The sequence below is a fragment of the Aedes albopictus genome, chromosome 2, assembly GCF_035046485.1.
Source record: "Aedes albopictus strain Foshan chromosome 2, AalbF5, whole genome shotgun sequence".
Taxonomy (NCBI): domain Eukaryota; kingdom Metazoa; phylum Arthropoda; class Insecta; order Diptera; family Culicidae; genus Aedes; species Aedes albopictus.
Window position 1 is genome coordinate 193,442,371 of NC_085137.1, and position 16,982 is coordinate 193,459,352.

The following is a 16,982-nucleotide window of genomic DNA, read 5'->3' on the forward strand; positions in this document are numbered from 1 at the left end:
CATGCTGTTTCGCCAAGCAATGCCATCGCTATAACTTTTTTATAAGCATCAGATCACTTCGCGGTCTTCGACAAAGTTTTTCAGGCACCCTTGGCTATGTTTTTACTTTATCGGTTACATGGTTTTTGAAAAATTCGAGCTTGCTATGAGAGAAATGCAAAAAAGTGTGTTTTCCCATGTTAAACCCCATACAAGCTTCAAACACGATGCGCAAAACGTAGACATAACCGATCGTGCCCAAATTTTGCACACTTATTTGGGTCCTGAAATGGGATCAAAAAAAGCTTTGATCTGATGGGATACCATTGAATTTTTCATTTTTCCATATAAACGATGACCCACTCTAATGTTCGTCTGTAGAACAAGTTAAGAAAATTACCAAAAACATTAGAAAAACTGTGCAAGAGCAACAATTAAAATGGGCAATACAAGGTTTGCCGGGTCAGCTAGTTATTAATATTTATTAAAGACACTTTACCACTCATGTGGCATTCGTGTCCGAGGACGGCAAAAGTGTGACACTCCATGTACCTATTATGTATTCAAAAACGTTACAGAGGGGCGAAAGGGGGTTGAAATGCCCGCAAAATTATGGATGTAATTTTTGAATGTCGCCATTAAGTGACATCTTATCCCATGACAGATGGCCTATTTGTACCACTTCCGTCCCAAATAACATTTTTGAGTTAAGTTGACTATAAGAGGTTCTTAACACTATCGTAAAACCAAATTGAACGGTATTTGGTTTCATGACGGTTCTCAAAACCTCTACAAGACTAATTGTTCATCAAAATGTAGCTTGGGGTATTACGAATCATCTTTAAAAATCGATGAAAATAGAATAGTTTCTTGAATGTTTCTGCTGAAGTATCAAGCAAATATTGTTTAGTTGCTGTTACCACTTTGAATGCCTAACAGATGCGGCGATCATTGAAAGCGATGAATGTTTGAAAAGTGGCATCTTATTCCACTTTACCCTAATCAAACAAGGGCTTCTAATAGGCGTGTTCAGCATGATCATCATGCAGGGGGTGACGGGTTCGATTGCCGCTCAGTTCACGAACTTTTCGTAAAGGAAATTTCCCTAATTTCCTTGGGTATAGAGTAATACTCCATTAGAGTATCTTTGTGTCTGTCACACAATATACAAATGTAAAATAGTCATTGGTAGAGGAACCTCTCAGTTCATAACTTTGGAAGCGCTCATAGAACACTAAACCAGGAGCTTTGTCCCAGTTAGGACGCTACGGCAAGAAGAGAAAAAAAATCACCAAAGATAAATCTGCTGAAATTTCCTGAAGGAAGCTCAAACGATCCTCTGGTAGATTTCCTTGTAGAAATTCCATACAGAATCCTTAAGAATATTTTTAAAAATTAGAGAATGAATTCACAATGCATTATTTGTTGATAGGGAAACTGGGGGTAATGTTATCCGGATCAGCACTGGAGAACTGGTCATACATAAAACTAAACCAAATTCTATCGAGCGACACATTAAATTGCGTCGAATTTTGTAAACTTTATCGTGGTTGTCGAATTCTATGCGGAAATCATCAATGGAAACCACAAAACCACGATGTCGCCCAAAAATTCAAGAGGGCGACCTAAAATCCAAGATAGCGTCCCACAACTAAAAAGCCTTTACGGCTCTAGAACCATGCAATATAGGTATATTTGATGTGAGGGTGATGTCCGGAATCCAAAAATGGGAACCAGAATATTCAAGATCGCGGCCCAACAACCAAGATGGCGATCCAAAATCCAATATGAAGGTTGTTTTAAGGAGTTTTAGGCGCTTAAGCCATGTGATATGGGTAGATTTGATATATAGAAGTTGTTCGGAGTTCAAAAATGGTAACCAGAATATTCAAGATGGCAATTCGAAACCAATTGTTGGTAGCCAACAATTCGAGATGGCAGTTATTTTCGGGAGTTTTGGTCTCAAAACCTTGCAATGTGGGTATATTTGGTAGGGAGAAAATGACCAGAGTCCAAATATGGTGACCAAAATATCTAAGATGGTGGCGCAAAACTCAAGATGGCGGCTGTAGTTAAGAGTTTTAACCTCTAAAACCATGCATTTTGTGTACATATATTTAGCATGGGGAAAGTGTCCGGGTTCCAAAAAAGGCGACCAGAATATCCAAGATGGCGATCAACATTCATAATGGCGGTTGTAATAAGGAATTTTAGCCTTTAAAACCATGCATTTTGGGTATAAATGGCAAGAGAAATATGTCTGGAGTTCAAAAATGGTGACCAGAAGATAGCGACTCAAAATGCAAGATGGCGGTCAATAACTCGAGATGGAAGCTGGATTAGGGGCCGTTCATAAACCACGTAGACTTTTTAGGGGGCAGGGGGCCTGCCCAAAGTCTGTGCTCTATACAAATTATTCTTTTATGGACAAAAGTCTACGAAGGGAGAGAGGGGGCCTGAGATGGCGAAATTTTGGTCTACGTGATTTATGAACAGACCCTTAAAGGATTTTAGGTTCTAAAACCATGTAATATGTGTATATTTGGAATGGGGATCAAAATATCCATGAAGGCAGCAAAACATTTAAGATGACAGCAGTTTCAAGGAGTTTTGGGCTCTGAAACCATGCAGTATACGGTAATTTGGTATGATTCGTTTAAAAAAAATGATGACCATAATATCCAAGATAACGGCCTCAAATTCAAGATGGCGATTGTTTCAAGGAGTTTTAGGATCTTAAATCATGCATCACTATAATTTGGTATGGAAAAAACGTATAAAGTTCGAATATCCAAGAGAGCGGCCAAAATATCCAAAATGGTGGCTGTTTTGAGAAATTTTAGGCTTTAATACCATGTAATATGGGTACACAGTAATGCTCCAATTAGATCATTGTCTTTGTTCGACAGACCTTAATTTTTAAATAATTTTCTTACATTTGGAAATAAATCTCCCTACTCTTCTTTAAGATGAATATTCAAAGCGGATTTTTGTCAGATGGATGTACGATATATTAACATGTCACTTGAGTTTAGTTGAGATGGTTCCTCGAAGGCACGAGAAAGACACGAATAAGGAGCGAAATGTGTTAATATTCCTTCCGTTACCGAACACCCCTCCCCCGCCCCCCCCCCCCCCCCTATCGAAAGTGCGTAAAAACACTCTTTTCACAATAGCTTTTTTGTTTTTCAATACTTTTCAACCAAATTTTGACCCAAAAAGCGCATATTTTGGATTTGGATTTTTGGAGTAGCCACCTGGTTCCGGAGTTAATCCGGAATCAAAATGCATCATTGGAATTGGCCATATTGGAAAAAGAGAATTTTCGAGATGCGAACCTAGTAATCTAGAATGATGGAAAAACATGTCTGAAAGTCCATTCCGATCACTAGGGCCTGTCCATAAACTACGTAGACTCTTAGGGGGGAGGGGGGGGGGGTCTGGCCAAAGTCTACGCTCCATACAAATTTCGAAAATTTTGTATGAACGGAAGCCTACGAGGGGGGAGGGGGGGGGGGGTTCTGAGATGCCCAAAAATGAGTCTACGTAGTTTATGGACAGCGCCCTAAGTGCCTTAGAACCAGTTTACGGATGTTCCGGGAAACCGGTTCCGGGGTCAAAGTTGGAGGTGTCGCATGAAAGTATTGGACCATATTTAAAAATTGACACCGGAACCGATTCCCCGGAATATCCGTAAACTGGTTCCAAGGCACTAAGTGACCAGAATAGACTTTCAGACATATTTTTCTATCATTGTAGTTCACTTAGGTCTGAAAACTTAACTGTTCTCATTTCCAAAATTTACTTTTTCCAATATGGCCAATTCCAATGACCCATTTTGATTCCGGAATAACTCTGGAACCAGGTGGCCAGTCCAAAAATCCCTAGCAAATCCCTAAACTAGAAGGATATGCGCTTTTTGTGTCAAAATTTGGTTGACAAATATTGAAAAACAAAAAAGCTATTGCGAAAAGAGTGTTTTTTCGCACTTTCGTTAGGGGGGATTGGTAACGGAAGGGATATTGACGCCACATAGCACTTACTCATAGAAGAATGAAAAAAGGAAATGATGGAACCCTACGGATATTCCATAAACAAATCGTCTTGGAATGGAATCTCAAAAGAAGCCACCGGTCAAAACTTCTTCGAAATTAAGAGGTGGGCATTTTTTTTATTATCGTACAAATTGGGCCGAAGGGTCTCAGATTTTCATGGAACTTTTTCCACAGACAGGGCTCATAGATATATGAACAAAAAAAATTGAGGAAATTTCAGGGTCGCCTATTTTCCCGGAAAACTTAGGTGGATTTTTTTTTGTTTTTCCCTGACACTACTTACTTTGAAAAATCATAACTCAGAAACGAAGCATCGTAGAAACAAATTATGTTTTAGAAAATGAAAGCAAATTTTCTCAGAAATCCAAAAAAAAATATGAACTGGAAAAAGTTTTCCACAAAATTTTCCACAGCTGAGAAAATTCGTAAAGAAAAGCCGAAAAAATTATGCCCGAACTCGTGGAAAATTTTCGAAAAAATATTTTTGAGAATGTCATTTTATAAGCTTTGATCGCTGAAATTTTCGGAATGTACTTTTTCTCGTTACTGAGTTATGGTCAATTATGTGAAAATGACCATGTAAACCTATAGGTGAATTAGGATGACCCCGAATTGTAGAGGCGCTAAGTGAGATAAGGTGAGAATCGTTTGTTTACATAAAAATATTCAATTTTTCGTTTTCAAAATTAACTCATATTTTGCCTTGGTGGTTGCTATTTTCCATTGGTAATGGCTTCTATTATCATCAATCGAGCATCGAGCCCACGGCGACAGACACCGAATTGGCCAGCTAACAAAAAATCCGGAAGATTGCCCGCCGGAGGCATAGCAAGAGCTCCTCAAATTAATCACATAAGTTGTTCGTTAGCACCTACCGGATCTAAGCGCATCTGAAAGAGAAATAGATTTTCTTTTCAAAAAGTGCTCGTTTGTTTCTCTACGATGCGGAATCCGATATGAAAAAATGAAAAAAGTGCAGTTTGCCAATGCTGCGCCATGGCAAATTTTGGCGGAGTCACCCTTTTCATAGGTTTCTCATTCCTGCCTCCAGATGCGGAGGGATCGTTAGCTTCCGTTGGATTTACCTATATTATATGGTCATTTTTTACAAAATTTGCTATAACTCAGGAAGGAAAATTAAGTGCATTCCAAAAATTTCAGCGATCAAAGCTTATGAAATTACCTTCTCAAAAATATTTTTTTTCTCAAAAATATATTTTTTTTTCTCAAAAATATATATTTTTTTAAGCCGGGGCCTGTGGCGTAGATGGTCACACGTTCGCTTCATATGCGGATGGTCATGGGTTTGATTCCCAGCCCCGGCACATGCAATTTTTCGTCAGTTGCTCTTCCCCCGAGAGCGGCTGGTACTGACCCTCTTCTGAGCCCCGTGGCTCAAACGGATACCTGGACATCGGCGAACTGCTACTCATAACGGACCCCCAATCGGACTGGCAAGGAACAACGGCCATCCATCATCCCTGTGCCCATCCTTCTACCATGTATAGAGTATAAAAGTGAAAGCAGCAGAAAGGCAACCAGTTCGATAAAGTAGAATAGAATATACATCTAGGTGCTGCACAAAGTGTAAGTGCTGCTGTCAATTGAAATCGCTCACGTGGACAATAGAGCTGTAATTTAAGTGATTAAGAATAAAAAAATATTTTTTGTTAATTTTCCACGAGTTTGGATATAGTTTTTCCGGCTTTTCTTTATGAATTTTCTCATCGATGAAAAATTTTGTGGAAAACTTTTTCCATTTCATATTTTTTTTGGATTCCTGAGAAAATTTGCTTTCATTTTCATTAAATAACTTTGTTTCTACGATGCTTCGTTCTTGAGTTATGATTTTTCAAAGAAAAGGCTTTTATGGCACATTTGGACATTTTTCAACAAAATTGCCCATAACTCAAAAACGAAAAAAAAGTGCATTCCAAAAATTTCTGCGATTAAAGCTTATAAAATAACCTCCCCAAAAATATTTTTTTGAAAATTTTCCACGAGTTCGGGCATATTTTTTTCCGGATTTTCTTTACGAATTTTTTCAACTGTGGAAAATTTTGTGGGAAACTTTTTCCAGTAACTTTTGAATGCTTCAGCTGAATTGCGTGAAATTTTTACAGAAGGCAACTGGTTATGTATATGTATCAGTACTTTAAACAGTGCAATCGGAGCAATAAGAGGTGCTCACTAGTTACTGTTTGAATGGTAAAAACATGATTAGTCCTTGTACATGTTCTGACTATGAACATATTAATAGGGGATCGATTTTTTATTCCATTCTGCCGATGCAAACAATACTCCAATAATGCAATGGTTTGTGTTCTAAATTTTAATCATTGTCAATTTAAAGAGTTACAGCTTTGACAGATTAAATAGGTGTTGAACAAAAACCAAATAAAAAAAATTAAACCAAATTAAGTGCTATAAAAAACTGCACCGATTGACACGATATTTCGCAGGCTCAATAAATACATATCAAGATGTTTTCAGGACAATTTTTTAAAGTTCCAATATGTTCTCTGCAAAGTTACCGACTTGCTTGCGTGGCCCAATTACACTGCACAACATGTTTTTGTCTCAAGAGCAAACTTATGTGTCTCTGGCAGATTTTGGGCCGCTGAATCCGAATCTGGGCTCAGATTTGCTCCAGCACGTCACAATTTGGAGCTATACCTCAATTTATAGGGCAAAATATGCGGTTTTGGGCTTTTCGACCGCAAGCCATTAAGCATGGAGTAATATATATTTAGACAATCAAAAAATAAATTAGTCAATTAACATATAAATTAATAACTTATATAAAATATTTTGTTTTACCACATCAAATTTGATAGATTTGAACATTTCATGGCAGTATGTAAACTTGCATGCAACTTTTGGAGGCTGACTTGTATGGGAAATATCGTACCTAACATAAATCGCTTAAAACTATCAAATGCGATTTGGGAAAACGAAATATTTTGCATGAGTTGTTAATTTAGATGCTATTTGACCAATTTATTCTATGATTGGTTAAAAAACATATTTCCATGCCTAATGGCTGGTAATCAAAAAAGCCCAAAATCGCACATTTTACCCTATAAATTGAGGCATAGCTCAAAATTGTGACGTGCTAGAGCAAATCTGAGCCCAGATTCGGATTCGGCGGCCCCAAATCTGTCCGAGACTCATAAGTTTGCTCTTGAGGCAGACCAAAAGCTAATTTTTGTTACGCTGTGTTATTGCTGATACAGGCTTTATTCCTACCTACACCTTCTAAAAGCAGAAAAAAATGTCGAAGCAGAACAAAACATGTAACACATGTAAGGGCTACTTTCAATGAACTAAGTGGCAACCAGTCATATTTCGAATGATTATAGAAGCACATGTTATGTAACTGAGTTTTATTGTTTTGTTCTCTAAATACTTGGTTTCTGAAAAACACTAATATCGTCGGTGATAAGGGAGATTTCGATCGTTTTAAAACTAATTAAGTGTACCAAACAAATTTTAAGTTTGCATGCGATGAGCAATTTCTATGCGATAGAATGAACTTTAATGCTAAGTTTTCATGATTTCGTGGTACTTACCTTCGGTTGTATACGATACGTATCCACGCATTCCACCTTGAGAGGAACTGTTTCCACTTTGAAATCATACCCGTAGGAACGTACAATCAGCAGCGTGTGAAGTGGCACGTTGATGTATGGGACGTCGTCTAAAATGATCGTTCATTAGGTTTGGGACTTACGTTGAACTTTCAAAAGCTCACCTGGTTTGGTACCCTTGAAGTACGCCATGATGCAGCGTAGCACGGCCTGATGCGATACGACCAACACGTCCGTGTTGGCCAGCAGCGCCTGCACCACACTGTCAACACGTTGCAACAGGTCCAGATAGGACTCCCCGTGCGGGTACCGGTACTTGAACTTGTCCTGATCGCGCCAAGCGAACTCCTGCGGGAAGCGTTCCTGGATCTCCTCGTAGGTGAGGCCCTCGCAAATGCCGGCGTTGATTTCGTTCAGATCTTTGATGGCAGCCCGCGGACCGGGAATGTTCTGCACGGTGCGAATCGTCCGCCTTAACTCGGAGGTCCAGATCTGAGAGTTTTTGGGGTGAAACAGGTAGTGAGGATGAATGGTGGAAATTTGATGGGAATTTGAGTAACTTACAAGCTTTGGCTTGGGGCAGTCGGGAGCAGATCCAGGCCCACCTAGTTGTCGTGCCAATCGTTCTGCATATTTCATACCCCGAGGCGAGAGATCTGCATCACCACCAATCCGTCCCAAAACATTGAATTCTGATTCGCCGTGCTGTAAAAGAATTGTAAAAGCATATTCAAACATGGTATTGAAAAAAATATGCTTATGTTTTGTGTTTTTCCGCAAGACAGTTTTGGTGAGATTTCTGATTTCTGATTTTCAGAGCGATTTCAGAAGGGTTTCAATAAGTTTCATAGGATTTCCATTGAGATTCCGGGGGCTTCAAGAGTTTTGTGGATGTCAGGGGGCTTCACTAGAGTTTAACCTTACTTGTGCATTAGCTGACGCTCACCCCGCCGATGTTACGCATGCTCAGCGTACCTGACTGGGTAACTATGACCCCAATACACGATTAAGGTCAAAGGAAAGGCAATGGGAGTTTCAAACAGGTTTCATGAGGGATTATTCGGGGGGCTTTATGCGATCTTGATAGAGTAAAAGGGACGCCTACGGGGTTCCCAGAGGTGTTCCTGGGGGGTTTTAAGGCATATCGAGAGCCATTCGCGATACGCCGACGTGATACGAGACATAATACTTATAGTTCTTACTATCGTCAAGACATTAACATGTATCTTTCGTCGTTTTCGTCATTTTTGGCCGACGGCTGCGTCATCGGCGTCACCTAAATTTGACCATAATCTCAACATTAGCGAAGCAAAGAAGCTGCCATTACGGTTTAGAATTTGTAGTCAGAGCTTTTTCATGATCATTGATGACATAAACTCTTACGTTTGAATGAATACCTTTTTATTTCTCCTCGGGTCCGTCACTGCGACCAGTGCTTAGACATATTATGACATTACGCATATCCTTAGTGTAGTGCATGTTGCATTACTAAGAACCTTCAGAATCTATCAAATTTGATAATGAGGTCGCATTATTTGCATTAAAGAATCCCTAAATGATTTCAGGGCGGAAACTGCGAAGGATTTCCAGGAAGAGCCTTAAGCTACTGAAGGATTCCATGATGAAACTGCAAGACTAATCTATGCAGGAACTGCTGTATGCTGAAAAAAAAATCTGCCGTAATCTCTGGCAGAAATTTCTGAAGAAATCCCTCATTGTAACTTTCGAGGAACTTTAGAAGAAAATCCAGGAAGAATCTCGAAGGAATTTCAGGAGGATTTCTAAAAAACAAACAGGAATCCCAAGGGAATTCCCGCAGGAATCCACAAAAGAATTGCAACAGGAATCCTCGAAAGAATTCTAGTATGAATTTTCAACGGAATTCGAATAAGGCTTCCCAAAAGATTTCTAGGAGGCTTCAACGGAAAATATTCAGGAAGAATCTCTGAAGGTATTCCAGGAGAAACCCTCGAAGGAATTCTAGAAGGAATTACCGAAAGAATTTTGAAGAGTTATCACCAAAAAAGTCCAAGAGGAAATCCCTAAGGAATTCCAGGAGAAATCTCCCACGGAATATCAGGAGGAATCCCCGAAGGAATTTTAGGAAGAATCTTCGAAGAAATTACAGGAGAAATCCCTGAGGGAATCCCAGGGGGGATCATTGAAAGAATTCCGGAGAAATCTCCTAAGGAATTTCAAACGGAATCTTCGAAGGTTTCAAAATTCCAGAAGGAATTTTCGAAGGAACTCTATGAGAAATCCCCGTAGGAATCCCCGAACGAATTCCAGGAGGAATGTCCAAAGAATTCTGGGAGGAGTATCTAGAAAAAAATCCATGAGGAATTGCTGGAGGAATGCCATGAGGGATCTCCAAGGCAGTTCTAGTAAATTCGAAGAGAAATTCTAGGAGGATTTATCGAAGAAATTCCAGGAGAAATCCTCTAAGGAATTCTAGGAGAAATCATCGAAGAAATTCCAGAAGGAAACCCCGAAGGGATTCAAGGAGCACTCGTTTTGGGCAGCGGAGCTGGTGTGATGGTTAAAGCGAACGCCTTTCACGCCGAGGACCTGGGATCGAATCTCACTCCCAACAAACTCACAACATGTGAGCTCTTCCTTCGGAAGGGAATTAAAACGTGGGTAAAGTAGGGTAAATCTCGTTAATACAGATAAAAAAGGAGCACTCTGGGAGGAATTCCATGAGGATTCCCTGAAGGAAATCCAGAAGGAATCTCCGAAGAATGCTATTGGAATCATCTAAGAAATTCCAGGAAGGAACCCCGAAGGAATTTCAAGAATTTCAAAAAAAAATCCAGAAGGAATCTCTCAAGCGATTCTAGGAGAAATCCCAGAAGGAATTCTATGAGGAATCTCCGAAGGGATTCCAGAAGGAATGCCCTAATCTTTCCGGTTAAGGGAAGAATTTGCAGGAGGTATCCCCGAAGGATAGGAAGGAGGAATTTCCGAGAGTATTCCTGGAGGAGTTCCAGAAGGAAATCCTGCAGGAATTCTTATAGAAACTCCATGAAAGATCCCTCAAGAATATACTCTTACGGAGTTCTTGATGGATCTCCAGAAGGCATCTATGAATCCCCCCGGAAGAATCTCTGAAGGGACTTCTGGAAAGATACCTGAGCGAACTTCTGTTAAAATAGCTTAGGGAACTTCTGAAGAAATTCTTGGTGAACCTCCAAGTGCATTCCTGAATCTCCTGGAGCTATTAGGAAGACTCTTGAAAGAACTCCTGGAGAGATCACCGAAGAAACTTCTGGAGCAATCGTTGAAAGAACTACTATACTGGATGAATCCTTGACGGAACTCATGAATTAATCCCTAGAGGAACTTCTGTAGCAATGTCTGAAGGTAATCCTAGAGAAATCCCTAAAAGAATTCCTGAAAGAATCTCTGAAGAAGATTTATTCTGAGAAGAAGAAATTCTGAAGGAATTTCAAGAGAAATCCCCGTAGTAATTTCAGGAGGGATTCTTGAAATAATTCCAGGAGGGATGCTAGAAGGAATTCCTGTAGGAACCCTTGATGGTTGGAACGCTCGGAGTGATCCCTACAAACGTCCCTTGTTGAAATTCTAGAGGAATTCCTGGAGGAATCTCTGAGCAAACTCCTGGACTTGTTCCTTAAAACTCCTGAAGGAATTCCTGAAGGAACTTCAGAAGGAATCCATGAAGAAACTCTTAGACTAATCTCTGAAGCACCTCCTATGAGAATCTCTGAAGGATGTTCTGAATGATTCTCTGATGTACCGTATGCGTGATAATGTTTGCACCATCGTCAAATAAAATTCCAGTTTGACTTGTGAAGACTATGTATTGGTTTTATTTGCAGGCATTTAAGCTATTACTCATATCCTAGTAGGCTGTGAATAAAAAGTGTTGATTTTCTTAGTTTTACACTTGCATAATGACTAAGTGGCAACCTAGCTCGTGATTTGTCCACGCGCAAATGTCGAAAAGTATCCGTGGTAGTGTCAAAGTCAAGATTAACAATTTTTGATTTTTTTTAAATTTTGACATTGCATAATGGTGTAGACATTGGCACACAAACAAAAGTTATAATAACTATTGATTCTGGAATTTGGTACGGATCGATAGTTTTCGGAAATCGAAAAAAACGGAGGTTGCGTTCGGGCAAATTCAAGACTTTCTTATATGGCGCTACTCGTACCTCCTGGATGCCATTGGTAATAATGTAAGTTTTTTTTCTATGGTCGAAGGATCATAAAGGCCACCGTAATTTTCCTTTTCGATATGCCATGCCGTTAAGTCGCTAATTTCGCGTTTCTTTGCCATTTTTCTCATTGAGCGCATATAATTCACCCAAATCTTATTTTTGGTGGCAGCGATAGCATTCTTAATCCATGTTAACCTTGGACGACCAGTGGACACCTTCGGGAATAGTTGCCCTTGCTTTTTTTTCGGTCTAAGACTGTTTTACGGTTCTCCTGAACACTCCTGAAATGTCTTTTTTAACATTTGCGCGTGGACAAGTCCCGACTACCGGTGCTACCCCTTCATGGTGCAAATTTTAAACTTAAGAAATCGGATTTTTTTACCCGCAACCTACTGTGATATGAGTTAGAGCTTACGTACATGCAATAAAAACCAAGACATTGTGTGTACAGGTGATATGGGTACCTTATTTGTACGATGGTGCAAACATTATCACGCATACGGTATCTCTAGAAGGCATCCCTGAATCCTCCTGAAAGAATTACTGAAGGAAATCCTGGAGTTATCCCTAGAGGTACTCCTGTTGAGATCTCCCTGAGAGATCCTCAACATAGAAACGTATCCACTACAGCACGGCAGCACGAAGAGAGTGTGATTGCCGAAGAGCAGGAAAGCGTGGATAGAAACGATATGCGGAAGTTCTATGCAACTGTCAATGGTGCGCGATACAAGACTGCGTCAGTGCTCGCCATGTGCAATGACCGGGAAGGATATTGAACTGCAATTTATGCTGTATACATCAAACTAGGTAGTTTCTACTAACCCGACTGAAGTAGAACGTCTGCTGCCGTATAACCGGACTGGCCAGCACTCCCAATATGTTGGTTTGAATAGAACCCCGTACTCCGCGGGCCGTCACCGAGTGGAACATCGGATCCTCCGAATTGTTAACCGTAATCATTGGTCCCTCGAGCGGTGAGCACGGTTCAAAGCGAGGCGTAAGTCTCTCATTGTTCTCCTTGATCCGTCGCTCCCAGTCAATGTTCTGGTCCAGTTGGTGGTAGAATTTCACCGTGTCGTCAATGTTCTCCCGGAGGCATTGGTCATTGCAGCTGAACTCAATCAACAGGTGGTGGAAAAGTTGCTCCGCGCAAAAATTGATCAACAGTTGGCGCGATGACCGCGTCAGGTGCATACCATCGATAATCTGTGAGGGGGTAGACGATGACGGAGAACAAAATTAGTGATCAAGCCACTGAAAATCAAAACAGACCACACTCACCGCAACATTGTTACCCTCTTTGAAGAACGCTGAGATTTCATGAAGTGTGTCGGCAGTGGCGTTGCTTTCTACATTGAAAACTGAAAAAAAAGAAAGAAGAAAAGTTCAAAAATCACGAGCTCTCTAAGCGTCATAATTACAAATTTAGACAATGCAGTGTTGATAAAATTTCGTCGGCCGGTTGTGAATTTCGCAAGTCATCGTTATGTTTGCCGAGACAAAGTGATATAAATATACTAATCCTGTTAGCACGCGATTTTTGCGCCGTCAAGCATGTGTTTGATATCGATAATTGATCAATCGAGCAGACGCGGGAGCAGCGGCAACAGTAGCAACAACAATTTGATAAGAAGCGAAATGGGCGTGTGCAAGATTGTGGAGGTGCTAATGCTATTTTAGGTATTTTGTGAATTGGATGAGGAACGCACGTCATTTTGTATACACATCATGTTTATCCAGTTATCAACAATCAAGCGAAATTATGAGCTTGAATGAATGTCGTTGTGCTGCCCTTTTGGTAAGCAAAGTTCCTAGGAAAGTATTCAATTTTAATCCCTGCGTCATGAATATAGAACGGTAATTGGTTTGCTCTTTTACCGCCTAACGAAACTTGCTGGGAAAGCAACAGCTGTCTAGGCGGAGGTAAGCTTCTTTACAGATACATTATGTTTATTTTCAGTTATCATATGTCCACATATGAATAAGCGCCGTTGAAGAGTAGATCCTAGAGTGGGTCAACGTTGTATGGGGAAAATTAAAATTTGATCGCATCAACCCGGAACAAAGCTCTTTCAATCTATATTAGCATCCAAAACAACTGTGCAAAATTTGGAAGCGATTGGTTGCATCCCCGTATTTCACATTGGGATTGACTATTTATTGTAAGGAATTTAGTATGGGAAAATGTACTTTTTGCATTTTACTGATAACTTGCTTTTTTTGTTTAACACCATGTAACTTCTGTTAAAGTATAGCCTGGGGTACCGTGCCATGCCCTAATACCGTGTGCCTCCTAATACCGTGTATTTGACAAAAAACTCAAATATTTTACTAAGTGTATTGTTTTTTTAACTGAGTAACTAGTTCAATCATTAGCGTATTAAACCTGCTCAAGTTAGGCGTGATAAATTTGGCACATATTTATAAAAACAAGCGATTAAAAATATTTACAGAATGTGAGGGCAAAGTACCAATACACGGTATTAGGGCATGGTTCCTTTTGTGTTCCAAATACCGTGTTTCGGTTAAAACTTGCAAACTGAACATATTATTGATACTTTTTACTTTATGAATCAATTGCACAAACCTCTAGGTAACGTTTGACGCACAGGTTCTTTTAAGTATGAACTTAGTATGATTGATATAGTGATGATTCAAAGGACCACCAATGTTTGCGGGTCACATACACGGTATTAGGAACAATGCTATGTTTTACTATTTTGATTTTAACAATGGATTAAACATTTGGAATTCCATTAATCATATTTATTATACATAATACACACAATAAGCAATAATGTAGCGTTTGAAAAATCAAGAAACATGGATTATTGATTTTTACAGGGCTCTTTGAAGTGAAGAGCATCCTTAAGGTCACGGTATTAGGGCATGGCACGGTATGCCGGAACAATTTGCCGAAGACAGCAAAGTGATCCGACGCTTGTGGAGAAAGTTATACTCTTGTAATTTAGATTTTATTATTGATGTTATTCCTTTACATGTTAAATGTTAAGCACCATCAGATGATCTGAACGTAATAACTTTTGTAACAATTGTCGGATCACTTTGTGGTCTTCGGCAAAGTTTTTCGACATATCCTAGGCTATACTCCATCGTCATTAGTTTGATCGTTTTAGACAAAAAAAGTCAATTTATGGGAATGCGAAAAAGTACGTTTTTTATACTAAATTCTCCATACAAATTTCAATCGCAATGCGTAATACGTGGATGCAACTAATCGCTCCCAAATTTTGCACAGTTATTTTGGACGCTAAAAGGAATAGAAAAAGCTTTGTTCCAAAAAATCGAATTTGTTGACCCAGCCTAGTAGATACTCGTTCTAATCGATAAAATCAGTCGTTTCGCAGCTAGACTGTCGTTTATCAAGACATCAACCCACCGTCCCACCATGTCAAAAAGGATAATTTTACGGAAAGCCAATGTGTTCAATATTATTTTCTTCTCTATTAGAAAAGGGTAATGAACATATTTTGGCCCACATGAACCTATTCCAGCCCATACACATATTTTAGCATAAAAACCGTAAATTAGGAGGAATTCTCTACATATATAATTTTCATCCAACTTTCTAGCACAGTTTCGATCCATTACTTCACGCATAGAAATTGTGCAACCAGCGAACAATCTACCAACTTTGCCTGGCATCTACGCAATAGCGTGAACCCACTATCACACAGCTAAACAACGAAAACTCAGCATGAATTTGTGCGACGCAGTTGTATATACGATCTGGCGTGGGAAAATTATTGCGTAACGTCCTATTGGGACAAATCGGGCTCCTCCGCTAAGTGTTCTACACGGATCCAGAAATCAACCCAATTATAGGTTCTTTTCACTCATATCGACTTTCGTGCGATTACCCCAAATTTGGCTAAACCGCGTTAAAGCACTGAGTGGGTGGTTTCCGTTCTTTATATACCCAGCGTTGGTTTTCAGAGTACCCTAGTGGGTTGAAATAAACCTACTTTTGGGTAAATGGCAAAAAAAAACAAATTTGGCATCTCGGTCAAGTACTGACGATCAAAATGTGATATTGGTTTGTTTGAGATAAGAGGTAAAAGTACTGAAAATAATAGCAAAAATTTGTTCTTGAACCATCTAACTAGGGACAAAGGAAATTCGCGATTTCGCGGGAGCCGCGAAATCCGCGAAATTGGATCTCGACCAAGAAATTTGAAATATCCGCGAAATCTGACAGATATGAGAAAACACCCTACAAATATTCATTAATTTTAAACTTTTAAGCAAAAATTGGCTGTTCGTTTTTGACAGAGTATAGCATTGAGGGATTTGCACAAAAGTGCACGCGGCCTATCGCTTCCGAAAGGTACAGCCGCGGTTTTCACTCCCAGTTTACTTCATCCTTATGGGAAATAACATTGCGGCGTTTCCTACGGTGCGGCTGTTCCTTTCGAAAACGATAGACCGCGTGAACTTTTGTGCAAACCCGAGCAGAGTTCAAGTACTGACGATCAAAATGTGATATTGGTTTGTTTGATATAAGAGGTAAAAGTACTGAAAACAATAGCAAAAATTTGTTCTTGAATCATCTAACCAATAGCAAAATATAATATTTGAAGATCAATCAAATAGCTCACTGCTATTGGTTAGATCTTACCAAGAGCTAAATATGCTATGATGATGATGTTCCAGGAATAAAATTGAGATACTATTTTCAGTACTTTTACCTCTTATCTCAAACAAACAAATATCACATTTTGTTCTCCATATCTAAATATGCTATTATTGAGCTTTTTTCCTCTGCTCGGGAAGCCCCTTTTTGAAACATTTCAACGACCGCGCGGTGTTTACGTTTCAAGAAATCTGACAATAATTTATGGTTCCTTATCTACATGTAAAAAAAATAATGCATTTTAAATCTATGCTTCTTATATGATTTTCATTAAATTTGTTACTTTTTCGATGAATTTATTATTGCGTTTCAAATTCAAATTAATTCTTCATTTGGCCTTCAAAATTGAAGGTTTCCTCAACAAAACGGTCAAAAAAGTAAGTCCGCGAAATTGCCGCGAAATTCGCAATAGTAGCCCGCGAAATTTTAGAAATGTTGCCGCGAATTTCCATTATTGTCCCTACATCTAACCAATACCAAAATTTGATATTTGAACATCAATCAAATAGCTCACTGC

General features: G+C 39.4%; 2 protein-coding genes across 3 annotated transcripts in view; both read right to left on the minus strand.

Annotated features, from left to right (window-relative positions):
- The window catches only part of LOC109622675 (uncharacterized), a 517,321-nt gene that overhangs the window by 9,341 nt on the left and 490,998 nt on the right, over window positions 1-16,982 (minus strand). The gene's annotated exons all lie outside the window — the stretch shown is intronic.
- LOC109413726 (6-phosphofructo-2-kinase/fructose-2,6-bisphosphatase 1) overlaps window positions 1-16,982 on the minus strand; it is a 393,602-nt gene that overhangs the window by 7,248 nt on the left and 369,372 nt on the right. For both annotated transcript variants that reach the window (XM_029873591.2, XM_029873592.2), the window contains 5 exons: window positions 13,093-13,172; window positions 12,634-13,017; window positions 8,189-8,329; window positions 7,789-8,116; window positions 7,607-7,734 (listed from right to left, as the gene is read on the minus strand). In XM_029873591.2, the coding sequence (XP_029729451.2) occupies window positions 7,607-7,734; window positions 7,789-8,116; window positions 8,189-8,329; window positions 12,634-13,017; window positions 13,093-13,172 (1,061 nt within the window). The remainder of the gene's footprint in view (window positions 1-7,606; window positions 7,735-7,788; window positions 8,117-8,188; window positions 8,330-12,633; window positions 13,018-13,092; window positions 13,173-16,982) is intronic.